Raw genomic sequence first — 17,117 nt, 5'->3', positions numbered from 1 at the left:
AGACGAAGCTGGTGGAGAGAGTGTTCCAGGCGGACACAGGAGGAGAGCTTTACTTTCCGCATGAACTTTTCTCATGGGAACATTTCAAACCTGCAGAAAAGTCGGAAGGACAGTGTGGGGTTTGCTCACGTACTTCCTTCACCGCGGTTGCCCTTGGCCTCCAGGTCTGTCCCTGTCTGTACCCAGGGGCGTGCACACCCGCACACCGTGTCCACGTGTGCATCCACACTCACAGCCCCGGGCAGGTGCACGCGCTCCTTGGGGACGTGAGCGCCGCGTCCTGACCCGTGTCCTGGTCGTGCACGTGCGCCCCCTGTCCACCTGTCCTCTCTCGTACAGGCCACGTTCAAGGGTCCTCCAGGTCCCAGTAACGTCCTTTATGAAGCTGGCCCGTCTCTGCCCGGTGGCCCTGGGGGCATCAAGGAACCACGTGGCACTTGGCGGCCGTGGCTCCTCTGCCTCTGAGTTTAGAGCCGCCCCTTCCTCCTCATCTTTCCTGACGTGGGCGTTTTTGGAGAGTCCGGCCGCTGTCCCGTGAAACGCCCTGTCTGACTTGTCCAGCTGTTTCCTCGTGTTTGGATTAAGGCTTCGGGCGCGCACCCTGGACAGGCAACCGCGTGTGCTCCGCGTGGCCCTCCCTCGGGAGGTGGGAGGGCGCGGTGTCTGGCGGTCATTGGGTGGCCCTGGGGAGGTGCCTTTTCCCCGAGATGTGTCGACGTCTTGAGAATCTCTGCTCCCAGCCACCTTTCACCTCCACTGCCGACCCCTCCAACCGGGGTCTCCACCTGCCACGCTCACCTCCCCAAGGGCCGGCTCCGTGGGGGCCGGAGGGTCCCCTGTGTTCTGTCACCCCAGACCAGTGGTGGGGTTGTGGGAACAGCCCACCCAGCTGAGTGCGGGGCGACGCTTGGTGTTGATCTGGGAACCAGAGGGTTCCCGTGGGCTCCACTGTTACCGTGGAGGAATCTGGGTCTGGGCTGGGACAGCCTCCTTCCCACCAGGCAGCACCTCCCCTGCCCGCTCTGCCCAGGCAGCGGGGTCTCGGCCCTCGCGGGAGCTGGGGGCTCAGCTGAGGGGGTGCACCTGGCGACCTGAACCCGGGTCTCCACTCTCCACACTGGGACGAAGTGGGTTAAAGGACACCTGAGGGCGGAGGGGGAGGGCTGGACAGCCTGGTGGTTAAAGATTAGACGGTGTCGCAACGTCCCCGCTGCCCACGGTCCTCATGTCTGTGTGCTCGGCTCTCACTGGCGGTGTGGCCAGGCGGGTCCTCGGGTGACCAACACCCAAGGGGAGGGGAGGCACCCGTGGGCCTTGACCTGTAGCCCCGGCTGCCCGGCCACCTCATGCCACTTAATCTTCACAGCAACCTGAGGGCGGGCAGTGGCCACAAGGAGAGGCCCGGGCAGCGCAGGAACCTGGCCAGCGGTCGGCACAGAGCTTGTCGTCAGCAGGCCCAGCAGCAGGACCTTCAGTGGGCATCTCAAGAGCTGTGGCCTTTATCACTGTGGCTCAAAAAAGTCACCATGAAACACAGGGTTGGGGCAGAACGTTTGGACACTTTGAACAGTTAAAAACAGAAAGATGAGAAGGTGTGTTCCATTCTGGAAGGGCTGTAAACGTGTCCACAATGTACGGGTCTTTTTCTTTTTAATTTTTAAAACTTTATTTATTTATTTTTGGCTGCATTGGGTCTTCGTTGCTGCACGTGGGCTTTCTCTAGTTGTGGTGAGCGGGGGCAACTGTTCCTTGTGGTGCGTGGGCTTCTCATTGCAGTGGCTTCTCTTGTTGCGGAGCACAGGCTCTAGGCGCACGGGCTTCAGTAGTTGTGGCATGCGGGCTCAGTAGTTGTGGAGCACGGGCTTAGTTGCTCCATGGCATGTGGGGTCTTCCCGGACTAGGGCTCGAACCCGTGTCCCCTGCATTGGCAGGCGGATTCTTAACCACTGCGCCACCAGGGAAGTCCCCACAATGTACGGGTCTTTACTGGACGTGCTGCCGCCCTGGGGGCTGTCCCCGGCATTGGGTGCTGGGACTGTGGTTTCCCAGGCCTGCTCCTTGGAGGCCGAGGACACCTGCCTGGGCTGGCCAGCTCCTCACAGGCCCACGCGTCTTGAATGGTCTCTAGTGTCTGGTCCTCGAGGGAGGAGCAGGAGAGGTGACCCTGGGCGACCTGAGGAGGGGTCCCTGCAGGACACTGCTGGCCTGGGGAGCATGGGGGCGGGGATGGTCTGAGGGATGGGCTGATCAGAGGAATCAGGGCCAGCCTTTGGGCCATGTGTGGGCAGGCGCAGGCAGACCACCCGGAGGGGCCCAGGAGAGACCCCGCCGTGGGCCCAGCGGCAGCACCCCTGAGACCCGGCAGACAAGGCCATCCTCTGAGCTCACAGCCCGAAGCCTCAGTCCTGGACACGCTCTCTGCTTTGTTCCTCGGATTTGCTCTGCTCACACGTGGGTGTTTTGTGCTTTTGAAAAAATGAAAATAAAAGACCACATTATTCAGGAATCCAAACCAGAAGGGCCAAGACAGAACAAACCCTGGCACAGTGCAGGGTGGGGCCGGAGGCGGGGCCGGAGGCTGGCGGGTCTCCCAGCAGCAGGAGGGCAGAACCTTCTGGAAGTTTTGGGTGCTGGGTCCTCTCGGAAGGGGTGACCGGCCCCCCCCCCCCCCAGTGCTTGTAGGGGAGTGATCCTGAGCCAGAGAGACCCGTCTGATGAGGCCGGCGCCTGGGTGCCCGTGGGGAGGCCGAGGCAGGCGTTTGAGGGAGCGACTTAGACATTTGCAGCTTCGGGACGTCATTCCAACGAGAATGTGCAAACATTGGCTAACAAGTTAGCAAGTCCTAACCCCCGTCCCCGGGTGGTGCAGACCCCAGGGGGTGGCCGGCAAACCCCGGCTTGGCGGGACTTTCCTGCAGCCTCCCTGGCGTCCAGGAACGCAGAGACAGTTGTGTGCACGGGAGTGAGTGGGTGCATGGGGGCACAGACCCAAGACGTGTGCACACATGTGTGTACACAGACATGCACATGCACGCACACAGAGACGTAATCACACGTCCATCAGAGAGACACAAACACACACCTATAGCCGCACATGCACCCGTGCACCTGGCGAGTCCTGGGGTGAATTAACAGGGGTGAAGGTGTTCGCTGGTTTGGGCCACGAGCCGCTGTGTGTGTCGTGGGTGGAGGAGAGAGGGGGGCCTTTCAGGAAGGCGGCGTGGGAGGAGTGAGGGCGTGAGGGGAGAAGGGGCATCGGGAATCCACCCAAAGCTTTGCTAGGGGCCACCTGGCACCTACAAAGCATCTACAGGAGTTTTGGCCAGTTCATTCCCAAGAAAGAGAAAGCCTCCTTGTTATTACCAGTGCCACCCGCATGTCTCTTCTGGGTCCAGAATTCTCTTCTATAATTTAATTTACCCTTGTTGTGTTGGATAGTATCCAGGAGCCTTCAGACAGAAATCCGATGTCCTCCAGGGGAGTTTTCAGCCACCAGAGACAGTTCTGCAGGCACGGGGAAGGCTGGGTGGGAGGAGGAACCCACCCATGCAGGAGAACTTGCCTTAAGTCAGGACACAGCATGAAATGCGAGTACAGGTGGACACCAGGTTAACAAAGAACAGAAACTACCACACCATGGAGGAGTGGGGCGTCGTCACCAAGGCAGAATCCAAGGCAAGAACAGCGAGCCCTGTCTGGGAGCCGCAGGACAGCAAGCATAGGGGATGGGGTCTTGAGGGATGTGTAAGAGTTTGCCAGATGGAGACCACAGCAGCATTTGTGCTGTCATTGGCTTTTGACAATGGACCTGGACCTGGTGAATTCCCAGCTCACCAGGAATTCCTGGATCCCGGTCGTTCCTGAACTGGGTGTTGGGGGCCCAGGGCTCCTTGCACGGGCAGGACTTGCCGTAGGTCCTCAGAGGACGGCCCTCTGGGCAGCCGTGGGCTTTCTCCCTTCTGGGCACCTGTATGTGGTCAGAGGGTCCTCCAGGGGCCGCTCGGGGAGCTTAGATCAATGCATGCATCTTCTCAGATGCATCTCAGGCTTCCCCAGAGGCCATCCCACCTGGGCGCCGAGCTGCTGCCTGCTTCTGAGTTTTGAGCCCAGCTGGCTGGTGGCAGGCAGTGGCGAGCCCACGCATGGGTCTGTGGACATCGAGGCCACTCCTTGGTGGGGCAGTGCCCTCAGGGTCCTCCAGGGCCAGGTAGCTGCTCAGACTCCTGGAACCCTCGTGGCCACACTTGGCTGGAGGGCCCGGGACAGAGCTCAGCTCTTGCGGGGGAGGGCCAGTCCTCAGGGCAGAGGGACCTTTAGCCTCAGGCCCCACGCGAGGTGGCTTCTCGGCCAGGGTCCCCCCAGGGGCCTGCCCAGCACGGAGTCACTGCGTGCAGGGAGCCGCCGCGACGGCTTCCAAGGGGCTGGCCTCTCAGGCGCCACTGTCCCCACCGACACCAGTGCCCGGGTTACCAGGGGTGACTAGAGGGTCACCCAAGGTCGGAGGGGCCCAGGAAGGCTTTAGATGTTGCTGGGCAGCCCATGGTCAGCTGGACGGCCCTTTGCCGGCTCTTCTCATAAGTGAAACCCGAAGGGAGACCACAGACCCTTGAGGGCGAGGAAGGGGCTCCACGGGGCCCACGGGGTCCCAGGCTGCTCTGGGCTCCACGGGGCCCACCCGTCTGCACGTGCTTGCTGGGGGTGTGTGATTAGGGGCTGGTTTGTTTCCTGAGCTCCCCGTGAAGTAACTGAGGACACGGCCTCCGTGCTCCTTGTCGGGAGCGGCTGGGAACCCTGGGCAGGGCACACAGGGTGGGTAGGCGGGTGGTCCACTTCAGCCCCGAGGCGATGGGGCGAGTGCCCTTAAGACCTGGACCTCTGCTCTCTAACCTGGGCTGAGGAGCTGCAGGGAAGCTGGCCAAGTCCCCGCCAGGAAGGAGGCTGGGACCCTGGAAACAGGGCCCCCGGGCTGCTCCGGGTGGGGGGCTGGGCGGGCCAGAGGAGGCTGTGCTCCCGAGCTCTGATTGGGCAGCGCCGAGGCACCATGAAACTTCTCAGATTGCACGGAAATGCCTCTGTGATACCCCGAGTGGTGGGCAGAGGGAGGAAAGGCCAGGTCACCGCTGGGGGGTGGGTGAGGGGATGTTGGTCTAGACGCGCCCCTGCCTGTGCACCCCTCAGCGTCTCGTCTGATCCCTCCCCCTCTAGGGCATGAGGATGAACGGGTGGGGGAGTGACCGAGGGACCACTCTGTACACGATGGGGGGGGCACATCTGCCGGGGCCACCTTACCCGGGGGGCCTGGGGTCGTTCCTCAGCACAGCGTTTGTGACGATTCTGAGGAGGGCTGAGGGCTCTCTGGGCCCGGCCTTGGAGAACAAAGTGCTTTCAGAAACGTGGCACCTGACCCAGAGGTATTTGTGTTTCAGTCTTTTCAGATGGTTTCCCTCGAAACCCATTTTCCCCTCCTTCTCCATCCCCACGAGTGACAGGGAGATTATCCAACCTCCACAATGAGCACAGACTCCATAGGGACCAGTGCTGACGGGACCCTGCGCACGGATGGACCGGAGCCCCGTGTGTCCCTGAGGGGCTGGGCCCGGGCGGGGTCTGCTGCAGCCACAGCCTGCTGGGGGAGCCTGGTCTACACCTCAGGCTTTCCGAATGCTGCAGTGTCCGTGTGAGTGTGCATGTGAGCGTGTGCACATGTGGGGCTATGCATGTGTGTGTGTGCATGTGCACGTGTGGGCACGTGTGTGCAGGGAGCCTCACGGACCAGCACCTCGGCAGGTTGCTTCCTGATGGGAGCCGAGTCCTGGGGCAGAGCTGTGCTGACGTTTTCCAGAGAAGGTGGACGTGTGACGTTCTAGGAGTGCCGGGGGGTGACCGCGGCCTCCAGAAGGTGGGCAGGAAGGGTGAGGTCTGGAGCGGGGAGGGCAGGGGCTGCCCACTGGATGGTGGTGTGTCGCTCAGTGCAGTGGGGTCACAGCTACCATCCCCCTTTCCCCCGCGGTTCCGCGTTCCTGGCTCTCCCGGGAAGCGTGAGTTGAGCAAGTGAATGCAGGGCTGGGGGCTGGCGAGTGGCCCCCAGAGAGTAACCGAGGGCATGGGGCCTTCGGGGGGGACAAGGGCAGGCCCACCCTGATGGGCTCAGGGGCTCTGCCTCAAAAGGGCCCAGAGTCCCTCTCCAGAACGTGCTTGGAGAAGGGGAAGGGCCTATGGAATATCTGTCCTGAGATTTTCCAGAGACTTCTAGGCATAAAATCACATTAGCAGCAGTGACTAGCAAGAAACTGTTCTCTAGGCGTTTCTCAGAATCCCGGGATGGACGGTGGGACCCAGATTCGGCTTACAGAGTGCCCCCCGCCTTTCGAGAGGGGACCCGCTGTTCAGCTGTCCTGACACGTGGGTTCGGATCCCAGACGGCCCAGCTCCGCCCTCGGCCAGCACTCCCCGGCGGCGTCCTCGGCATCCTGAGCGGGGCCCCCCACAGCCTGGAGAGGACGGGGTTCCGAGGGGACTCAGACAGAGGGGTGGCTGGGCCCCCCCCACAGCCTGGAGAGGACGGGGTTCCGAGGGGACTCAGACAGAGGGGTGGCTGGCCCCCGCCACAGCCTGGAGAGGACGGGGTTCCGAAGGGACTCAGACAGAGGGGGTGGCTGGGCCCCCGCCACAGCCTGGAGAGGACGGGGTTCCGAGGGGACTCAGACAGAGGGGTGGCTGGGCCCCCGCCACAGCCTGGAGAGGACGGGGTTCCGAGGGGACTCAGACAGAGGGGTGGCTGGGCCCCCGCCACAGCCTGGAGAGGACGGGGTTCCGAGGGGACTCAGACAGAGGGGTGGCTGGGCCCCCGCCACAGCCTGGAGAGGACGGGGTTCCGAGGGGACTCAGACAGAAGGGGTGGCTGGGCCCCCGCCACAGCCTGGAGAGGACGGGGTTCCGAGGGGACTCAGACAGAGGGGTGGCTGGGCCCCCGCCACAGCCTGGAGAGGACGGGGTTCCGAGGGGACTCAGACAGAGGGGTGGCTGGGCCCCGCCACAGCCTGGAGAGGACGGGGTTCCGAGGGGACTCAGACAGAGGGGTGGCTGGGCCCCCGCCACAGCCTGGAGAGGACGGGGTTCCGAGGGGACTCAGACAGAGGGGTGGCTGGGCCCCCGCCACAGCCTGGAGAGGACGGGGTTCCGAGGGGACTCAGACAGAGGGGTGGCTGGGCCCCGCCACAGCCTGGAGAGGACGGGGTTCCGAGGGGACTCAGACAGAAGGGGTGGCTGGGCCCCGCCACAGCCTGGAGAGGACGGGGTTCCGAGGGGACTCAGACAGAAGGGGTGGCTGGGCCCCGCCACAGCCTGGAGAGGACGGGGTTCCGAGGGGACTCAGACAGAGGGGGTGGCTGGGCCCCCGCCACAGCCTGGAGAGGACGGGGTTCCGAGGGGACTCAGACAGAGGGGGTGGCTGGGCCCCGCCACAGCCTGGAGAGGACGGGGTTCCGAGGGGACTCAGACAGAAGGGTGGCTGGGCCCCCGCCACAGCCTGGAGAGGACGGGGTTCCGAGGGGACTCAGACAGAAGGGTGGCTGGGCCCCCGCCACAGCCTGGAGAGGACGGGGTTCCGAGGGGACTCAGACAGAGGGGTGGCTGGGCCCCGCCACAGCCTGGAGAGGACGGGGTTCCGAGGGGACTCAGACAGAGGGGTGGCTGGGCCCCGCCACAGCCTGGAGAGGACGGGGTTCCGAGGGGACTCAGACAGAGGGGTGGCTGGGCCCCGCCACAGCCTGGAGAGGACGGGGTTCCGAGGGGACTCAGACAGAGGGGTGGCTGGGCCCCGCCACAGCCTGGAGAGGACGGGGTTCCGAGGGGACTCAGACAGAGGGGTGGCTGGGCCCCGCCACAGCCTGGAGAGGACGGGGTTCCGAGGGGACTCAGACAGAGGGGTGGCTGGCCCCCGCCACGGCCTGGAGAGGACGGGGTTCCGAGGGGACTCAGACAGAGGGGTGGCTGGCCCCCGCCACGGCCTGGAGAGGACGGGGTTCCGAGGGGACTCAGACAGAGGGGGTGGCTGGGCCCCCGCCACGGCCTGGAGAGGACGGGGTTCCGAGGGGACTCAGACAGAGGGGTGGCTGGGCCCCCCCACGGCCTGGAGAGGACGGGGTTCCGAGGGGACTCAGACAGAGGGGTGGCTGGGCCCCCGCCACGGCCTGGAGAGGACGGGGTTCCGAGGGGACTCAGACAGAGGGGTGGCTGGGCCCCCGCCACGGCCTGGAGAGGACGGGGTTCCGAGGGGACTCAGACAGAGGGGTGGCTGGGCCCCCCCCACGGCCTGGAGAGGACGGGGTTCCGAGGGGACTCAGACAGAGGGGTGGCTGGGCCCCCCCACGGCCTGGAGAGGACGGGGTTCCGAGGGGACTCAGACAGAGGGGTGGCTGGGCCCCCGCCACGGCCTGGAGAGGACGGGGTTCCGAGGGGACTCAGACAGAGGGGTGGCTGGGCCCCCGCCACGGCCTGGAGAGGACGGGGTTCCGAGGGGACTCAGACAGAGGGGTGGCTGGGCCCCCCCCACGGCCTGGAGAGGACGGGGTTCCGAGGGGACTCAGACAGAAGGGGTGGCTGGGCCCCCCCCCCCACGGCCTGGAGAGGACGGGGTTCCGAGGGGACTCAGACAGAAGGGTGGCTGGGCCCCCCCCCCACAGCCTGGAGAGGACGGGGTTCCGAGGGGACTCAGACAGAAGGGTGGCTGGGCCCCCCCCACAGCCTGGAGAGGACGGGGTTCCGAGGGGACTCAGACAGAAGGGGTGGCTGGGCCCCCCCCACAGCCTGGAGAGGACGGGGTTCCGAGGGGACTCAGACAGAAGGGGTGGCTGGGCCCCCCGCCACAGCCTGGAGAGGACGGGGTTCCGAGGGGACTCAGACAGAAGGGGTGGCTGGGCCCCCGCCACAGCCTGGAGAGGACGGGGTTCCGAGGGGACTCAGACAGAAGGGGTGGCTGGGCCCCCGCCACAGCCTGGAGAGGACGGGGTTCCGAGGGGACTCAGACAGAAGGGGTGGCTGGGCCCCCGCCACAGCCTGGAGAGGACGGGGTTCCGAGGGGACTCAGACAGAAGGGGTGGCTGGGCCCCCGCCACAGCCTGGAGAGGACGTGGTTCCGAGGGGACTCAGACAGAAGGGGTGGCTGGGCCCCCGCCACAGCCTGGAGAGGACGGGGTTCCGAGGGGACTCAGACAGAAGGGGTGGCTGGGCCCCCGCCACAGCCTGGAGAGGACGGGGTTCCGAGGGGACTCAGACAGAAGGGGTGGCTGGGCCCCCGCCACAGCCTGGAGAGGACGGGGTTCCGAGGGGACTCAGACAGAAGGGGTGGCTGGGCCCCCGCCACAGCCTGGAGAGGACGGGGTTCCGAGGGGACTCAGACAGAAGGGGTGGCTGGGCCCCCGCCACAGCCTGGAGAGGACGGGGTTCCGAGGGGACTCAGACAGAAGGGGTGGCTGGGCCCCCGCCACAGCCTGGAGAGGACGGGGTTCCGAGGGGACTCAGACAGAAGGGGTGGCTGGGCCCCCGCCACAGCCTGGAGAGGACGGGGTTCCGAGGGGACTCAGACAGAAGGGGTGGCTGGGCCCCCGCCACAGCCTGGAGAGGACGGGGTTCCGAGGGGACTCAGACAGAAGGGGTGGCTGGGCCCCCGCCACAGCCTGGAGAGGACGGGGTTCCGAGGGGACTCAGACAGAAGGGGTGGCTGGGCCCCCGCCACAGCCTGGAGAGGACGGGGTTCCGAGGGGACTCAGACAGAAGGGGTGGCTGGGCCCCCGCCACAGCCTGGAGAGGACGGGGTTCCGAGGGGACTCAGACAGAAGGGGTGGCTGGGCCCCGCCACAGCCTGGAGAGGACGGGGTTCCGAGGGGACTCAGACAGAGGGGTGGCTGGCACGCAGGGTGCACGTGGGGTCTGGCGTGGAACGTGCGGTGAGACCCGTGCGTGTGTGTGTGGCTGTGTGAGGGTGCGTGTGATGACGCGAGCCTGCGGGAGGGAACACGTGTGTTTGCATCAGCGAGTGTTGGGCGTGTGCAGGCGTGTGCGGGCGCGTGTAGAGGCCGCCTGGATTCCACTCGGGATCCCCCTCTCCTGGGCTGGGACCCAGAGCCTCTGGTCTCCGGGCTGAGGTTTCCTCACCACGTGGTGTGCCTGCCACAGTGAAGGCACACAGTGAAGGCGTGAGCCGGGTCCCCGCCTGGCGGGCAGGCGCCAGGTGGGGAGGGAGCAGCTGTCATCCAGGTCAGACACCGGCACAGGCTGAGTCCCAGGCAAGGCTGCTCCCGGTGCCTGGGCCTTCTCCCCAAACCCCGAGGCAGGCGCTGGCGGGACTTCAGGCCCGGGCCTTCTCCCCAAACCCCGAGGCAGGCGCTGGCGGGACTTCAGGCCACGGGGCAGCATCCGATAGTGTTTTGGACAGAGGGCTTGTGTTGTCTCAAGTCTTATGAAGGGAAGGAGTCGGGGCTCGGTGGGAAGAGTCCAGCTGCAGGCCGGCCTGGCTAACCCGGTCTCCGGCGCGGTCCGCAGAGTGGGACACCCCCGGAAGGGGCGCCCGGTGATGTCTGGAGGAGGCTGGCGCCCGGGGGCTGCGTGAAGGGCTTATCCCCCAGCCACCCACCCTGCACACGGGCTGAGCTCTGAGATGTGGGAGTGGCTGGGGGGACCTGTGTCTGTCTGTCTGTCTGTTTACCGTTGGTCTCACCGAGTCCCTAATCTTCCTCTGCCTTTTGTCGCTTCCCAACTGCTGTGCTCTGTCCCTTTGGAGCAATTCTCAGGAGTTCATCAGCAACCCCCTCAGGCCTCAGCTAAGCGCTGATGAGAACTCGGACACTGGCCAGGTCAGCCGGGCAGCGCGGTACCAGCCCGTGAGACAGAGGCCGGTGCATTTGAGCAGGTTTTAGGAGCGAAAGCTGAAAAGAGGCGTGCTCTCTGTCGAGATGGAGGGAGGGCGGCCGGGCGTCTGCGGGGGGACAGAGCTGGGCAGGCTGCGGAACAGGTGACTCTGAGCAGCCCCCAGGGACGGGAAGCTACCGTCTCAGGGCAGCAGCTGCAACAGAAGGACGGACTCACAGCGAATCCAGGGGTTTCTAAGCTCCAGCTTTGCCCCAGAGCCGTGGCTTGAGGCCAGGCTTCCGGGCTGTTCTCAGTCAGAGAAGCTCCAAGGGCAGAGCATGGTGGGCACGGGGGGCCAGGGGCTGTACCCCGGTGTCCTGAGGCTCCCAGCCACGCGCAGGACGGACGCCCTGAGGACCTGTGCCAGGCGCTTTCTCTTGGGTCTGGGCTCTGCAGGCTGCAGGGCAAGGAGGAGGGTCCTTCCCAAAGCTCCAGAGCACCCAGGAGCGCCCCCGCCCTGGAGGGGGCCGCGGGGTGCTGGCCCGGAGCCCACCCATGCCCACGCTCCGGGGCAGGGACTCGGCGGCAGTCTGGGGTGGCCCGGGGAGGGAGCTGGGAAGTCCTGTGACTGCTCTGTCAGTGCCCCTTGGCCTCTGGTGGAGGGAGCGTCTGCGGCTGCTTTAAGGAGGTGTGAGACGTTTTCGAGGGGGCCTGTCACCTGTCACCTTGGGTGGAGGCTCGTGTCTGTTTTCCTCCTTGAGAGCGGGAAGGGGAAGGTAGAAGGAGGAGCCGCCTGGACGCATGAATGGGGAGCTGGCCGCGGGCCCAGGGGCGGGAGGCGGGGGCGGGCTGGCCCCGCCTCTGGACAGCAGAGGCCGCCCGCTGCCCTGTGGTGCACACAGCCTGATGGCTCCGGACCCCAGCGGCCGCCGCGGCCACTGCGGCCTGCTGCTGCTGCTTGCCTGCTGCCTCGCGCCCGCCCGGGCTGACCTGATGTCCTGGCTGTGGCCCGGTAACGCTGCCGGGTCCACGGTCGCACCGACCTCTACGCCCCCGGGCAGCTCACCTGTGCGGCCCACAGAGGACACCACCACGCACGCGGCCCCCCAGGATGACCCCACCCAGCAGTGGAAAGCCCTTGCCAGCCCTGAGCCGCCTCTGGAGAGGCCGGAGGTGGGCCAGGGCCAGGCCCCCGCTGTCCCCTCGGCGGCCTCCAGTGCGAGCCTGGACACGAAGGAGGAGAACATTGCCGGCGTCGGAGCCAAGATCCTGAACGTGGCTCTGGGCATCCGGAGCTTCGTCCAGCTGTGGGACGACACCACCCCCACCGAGAGCTCCGCCACGGCGGGAACGCCAGGCCCCGGGAACCCCACGGACCCCCTCACCGCCCCGGGACCCTCCAGCGGCCCCCAGGACGGCGGGACCACCGTCTGGCTGAGCACCGGGGCCCCAAGCTCTCCAGACGCCCAGAGGACCGAGGCCGGCACCCTGCCTGCGCCCACCCAGCCGCCGCCCTCCCCGGACAGGCCCCGGGCCCTGCTCAGGGAGCCTGCGGTGCCACCGCCATCCCCAGGTAGACCTTCTCTGTCCTCCGCGCGGGCCGGGGCCCCTCCCCAGGGAAGCCAGCCGCCCCCGGGGTGGCCCCAGGAGCTGGACAGCGAGGGACTCTCGCCCGCGGCAGCCCGTCCCGGCCAGCAGCACCGACGCCCTGATGACCGCACGCGCACGCCTCCTCCGCTTGCCCTGGTGACGGGCTCTCCGGGAGCGCACGCTGGCCCCTGGGCTCTCTCCTCTGACCCCTCTGCCAGGCTGTCTCACGCCGCACTCTTGGCTCTAAGTGGGGACAGGGGTGCTTGGGTTCCCCACGTGGCTAATTCTGCGGGGCCTGGTCTCGCTGACAACTCCGCACTGCTGGGGGCTGCCGGCCGCTGCCTGCCCCTGCTGCCCTCCCTGGCGCTCTGTGGCCACCTGGGCATCGGGCGCTTCTGGCTGCCCAACCACCTCCACCACGCGAGCGGCGAGGAGGTGCAGGCCGCGGTCCGGGCCTGGGGGGCGCTCCTCCAGACCCACTGCCACCGCTTCCTGGCCTGGTTCTTCTGCCTGCTGCTGGCCCCTTCCTGTGGCCCCGGCGCCCTGCCCGGCCCGCCGCCCTGCCGCCAGTTCTGCGAGGCCCTGGAGGACGCGTGCTGGAGCCGCCTGGACGGGCGCGGGCTGCCGTTCCCCTGCGCCTCGCTCCCGGCCCGTGAGGACGGGCGCTGCGTGTTCATTGGGCCGCCTGCAGGTAACGGCCGGCCCGCCACCCGCCTTCCTGTCGGTCCGGCCAGGCGAGCGCCCTCGGGAGGCTGGACGGCGTGCGCTGCTTCCTTTGGGGGGCAGGCTGAGGTCTGCGGAGGCCGAGAGGCGTGCTCGCGGCCAGAGGTTCTGTGCGTGATGGCAGGTCCCCCACACTCCGAGGTCGCCTGCCACACGCCTGTCGCGGAGGGGGAACCAAGGCACAGGACGGCGACAGGACTTCCCACCGAATTCTGCCTGCTGCTCCCAGCCACTGTGCCCAGCCTGCACAGCCGAGGGGGCGGAAGGGACGGGGGGGCTTGCTGCTCTTCGGGTCGAGAGGTCTTGACCATCTAGCGGTCAGTGAGTCTGAGGGGCTCACGGGGGCCCCCCCAGCCGGTCCGTGAGCTCCAGACCCTCTCCACCCCCACGTCCCCCCACATGGACCTCGCCCCGTCACCACGTGGCTGGTAGGGGAGCGGGCCGGGCCGCCGCAGCCTCCTAGGGCCCACCAGCTCCCTCTGCGCCCTGGGTGCGGCTGGGCCCCTGAGTGGAGCCCACTCCCCGTTTGCACTTGCGGGCCCATCCGCGCCCTGCTGTGTGTGTACTGCTAACCCCCCCGACCGCGGTGCCGTGGGGAGCGGCCTTGACCCACTCATTGGTCTCCGAAGTCATTGGGCTTTGGAGCTGGGCCAGTGGGGGTGGGCCGCCTGCACTGGACCCCGAGAGGGGGTGTCACTCTGCTGGGCCCCTGAGGGATGTGCACGGGCGATTCCCTGGCCAGGCCTGGGATGCAGCGAGGAGGTGGCTGCCAGTGCCCAGGCCGCGGCGGGGCAGGAGCAAGTGCCCCCGACGGGTGGTGCCCGCTCCGAGGAGGAAGCAAAGCAAGGGCTGGGAAGGAGAGGGGGGCGGGGCCGTGGCCTCTGCAGACAGACGGGTGGGGACGCTGCTTGAGGGGCGACGGCGGCTGAGGCCTGCGTGTGAGCAGGATGGCCAGGAGGGTGTCCGGGGACAGCCCGGGCGGGGGGGGTGGTCCTGTCCGGGAGGGCCCGGCGCGTGAGGAGCCCACGGGCCCTGTGGCGGTCCCTGAGAGCGGGGCCGAGGGCGGAGGCAGGGGCCTGCCCGGGCTGTTGGCACGGAGGGCGTTGATCTCACGCCGAGGGCGGGGCTGCGGCGAGCTGTGTGCTCCCTCACCCTCCATGCGGTCGGTGCCCGGTACACCCGAACGCTGGGCCAGCCCGGGCCCTGCAGCCTCTGTGCCGCGTCCCCCAGCCAGCCTTGCCCTGTCTCCACCAAGCGCGTGGGGCGGGGGCAGCCCCGCGGGGAGGTGTCCTGCCAGGAGGGCCCCCAGTGCCACACAAAGGCCCACCTCCACGGGGCAGGGGCAGGGGCAGGGAAGGGCCAGGCCTGCCCGCTCAGAGCCCTGGGCACACACATCCCGCTGCTGGGCCCAGGTCCCCTTTGGGTTGGGGGTTCAGCCTCAGTGGGTCCGGGGCCGGGGGCTGGTGCAGGATGGGCCTCGTGCCGGCAGGGTCCAGGCAGGGCTGCGCGGGGTGTGGAATTTCCTTGACTGCAGCTGGCCCGGTCTGTGGAGCGGCCTCAAGGGGACTTCTCACTGGGCGTGGGCAGACATTGGCAGGGCCACGGCCTGAGGCCGCATTCAGAGCAGGAGCCTGCGGGATTCTTGTCGGCCGCTCGGACGTCCACCACCCCAGGGGCCCTGCTGGCTGTGGCCTGGCCAGGGGTGTCCCACGGGGCTGGGGCTGGAGTGCCCTGCCCCTCCTGCCCACTGCCAGTCCCTTGGGCCAGCCCTGTGTGCAGCGGGGGAGGGGCAGGCAGAGGGGGGAGGCCAGGACGGGGAGGGCGGCCCTGGGATGAAACTGGCTCTGGCCGAGGGAAGTCCTGGGGCTGCTTGTGCTGGCCGTGGGGCCAGTTGGGCGGAGGCCCGAGCCGCGGGTGCTGCCTCCTTCCCAGGCCCCAGCAGAGCTGCCCGCAGGGGCCCCGCACGCCCGCGGTACCACCACTTGCGTCCCTCCTCTCAAGTGTGTCCTGCAGGGCGGTGGCAGACCCCGGGACAGAGACGGGCCGCCTCACCTCACGGTGGCCGGTGGGGCGTGGACGGGTGCACAGCACCCAAGGCCGCAGCCCTGTACAGCCCATCACAGCGCCTCCCCCTGGACTGGCTTCCTCCCTGGCGCCGGCTCGCGGCCAGCGGTGTGGGGCTCGGGGAGGTGGTCGGGAGGACCCCCGTGCGGGGCCCCCAGCACCACGTGGCCAGGAGGGGAGGAGAGGGCGGCTGCCGCCGCCGAGGCCCCGGCAGCTCCGTCGGTGTCTGCGGTCAGGCTGGGCCCCTGAGCCGTGCCCGCCCCCTGCCTGGCGGGCCTGGCCGGTCCCTGGTGGGCCGTGCATGTCGTGGCCCCCTCCCCTCCCCTCCCTGTGGTGCCGTGGGGAGAGTGCACTGTTCAGGAGGGTCTCTTGTCCCCCAGGTCCCAGAGATTGGGGAGTGAGGCCTCCACCCAGGGGCAGGTGGGCCAGTGTCCGTCCCAGGTCCTCCCGGGTCCCTGCTGGGTGGGCAGCGGGGGGGCTGACCCCTGGGAGCGAGGGCGGAGCTGGGGTCGGGGAGAGGGCGCCCGGGGTGTCGGGAGAGGCCCCACTGGAAGGGGCAGGTTCTGCAGGTGAGCGGCCTCAGTCCCGAGGAGGGAGAGTGCAGCATGGCCATTGCTCAGAGCGGGCCTTCCTCCTGCCACCGTGCACGTGCTGGCCCCGGGACCGCCTGCACCTGCTTCCCTCGCCCCTGAGGCCCCCCTGCTCTCGTGGCGTCCTCCGCTGCTTCTCCCCTGTGTTAGATTTTCATCCCAGACCCAGTCGCGAACACAGTTGTCAAGGTCCGGGCCTCACAAGGGAGGGCCGGACACGGCTCCCTGTGGGGGGCGTCTCTGTGGATTTGCACACATGTGGTGTGTGAGTGCCCTGTGGCCACCGAGACAAATGACCGCAAACTCAGGGGCTCAAGTCAACACAAGTGTGTCACGTTTGGGGTCAGGAGTCTGAAATCCGTCTCTCTGGGCCAGAAGCAAGGTGTCTGCAGTGCTGTGCTCCTTCTGGGGCTCCAGGGAAGATTTGGCTTCTGTCTTCTCCAGCTTCTGGAGGCGGCCCGCGTTCCTTGTCTCACGGCCCCCCTCCACCTTCAAAGCCAGTGGTGCCGCCAGCCCTTCTCAGGCTGCGTCTCTCTGGCTCTCTGCCCTGGCTGGGAGAGGTTCTCTGTTCAGCTCTTGGTTAGATTGGATGGTCTCATCCCAAGGGCCGTCACCGTAATCACATCTGCAAAGTCCCCTTTGCCGAGTGCAGTGACAACTCACAGGTTCCAGGCGTTGCGGGACAGACATCTTTGGGGCTCATTATTCTGCTGCCATAGCGTGTGCGTGCACGTGTGTGCACCCACACGTACTTGTGAGTCCTGCTTTGTGGACGTGGGATCACGTTCTGTGCACCTGAAAGTCTCCTCTTCCTGCACAGAGTCTGGGAAGCCTCCCTGTGTCGCTGGAGGGCCAGTGGCCCCGCTCAGCCTCCCGATTTCTTTGTTCCTCGATCGTTCACGTCTGTGTTAATGACTGGCGGCCCGAGAGCCCCTGTGCATCCCAGCTTTGGGTGCTGGGTAACACGCCCCACTTGGAATGCGTAGCCTTCTTCAAAGACTCCTCGGATGCCCTTGGGCACTTTCTCTCCTAGATCATCAGAAACATTCCCCGGGGCTGTGATTGGTCATGGTGGATGTGTGCGCAGATCTGAACCTTATAAACATGTCGGCACGTCCGCAGGGACTTGGGTCACCTCTCCATTTGTTTAGGATGCTTCCCAGTCCTGCATGTTTCTGAGATGTTTTTTCTCTGTTGGTTTGCTCTGTGATGCTGAGATGAGGTTCCCCAGCCCCGCAGCTGTCTGGACTTGGTGACCACTGCCATGTGTGAGGAAGGGACAGGATAGACTTTCTTTAGACA

At 66.8% G+C, this 17,117-nt stretch overlaps 1 protein-coding gene across 7 annotated transcripts in view; it reads left to right on the top strand.

Annotated features, from left to right (window-relative positions):
- COL18A1 (collagen type XVIII alpha 1 chain) overlaps positions 1-17,117 on the top strand; it is a 95,657-nt gene that overhangs the window by 35,408 nt on the left and 43,132 nt on the right. For 6 of the 7 annotated variants that reach the window (XM_082392529.1, XM_082392528.1, XM_082392527.1 and 3 more), the window contains exon 1: positions 11,740-12,421. The exons of the other annotated variant lie outside the window; for it this stretch is intronic. In XM_082392529.1, coding sequence (XP_082248655.1) covers positions 11,755-12,421 — 667 coding nt within the window. In that variant the 5' untranslated portion in view covers positions 11,740-11,754. Of the gene's footprint in view, positions 1-11,739; positions 12,422-17,117 lie in introns of those variants that run through there. 7 annotated transcript variants of the gene reach the window in all.

Source organism: Balaenoptera borealis, assembly GCF_965194805.1.
Source record: "Balaenoptera borealis genome assembly, chromosome: 5".
Lineage (NCBI taxonomy): Eukaryota > Metazoa > Chordata > Mammalia > Artiodactyla > Balaenopteridae > Balaenoptera > Balaenoptera borealis.
This window is presented reverse-complemented; position numbering and strand designations above follow the sequence as displayed.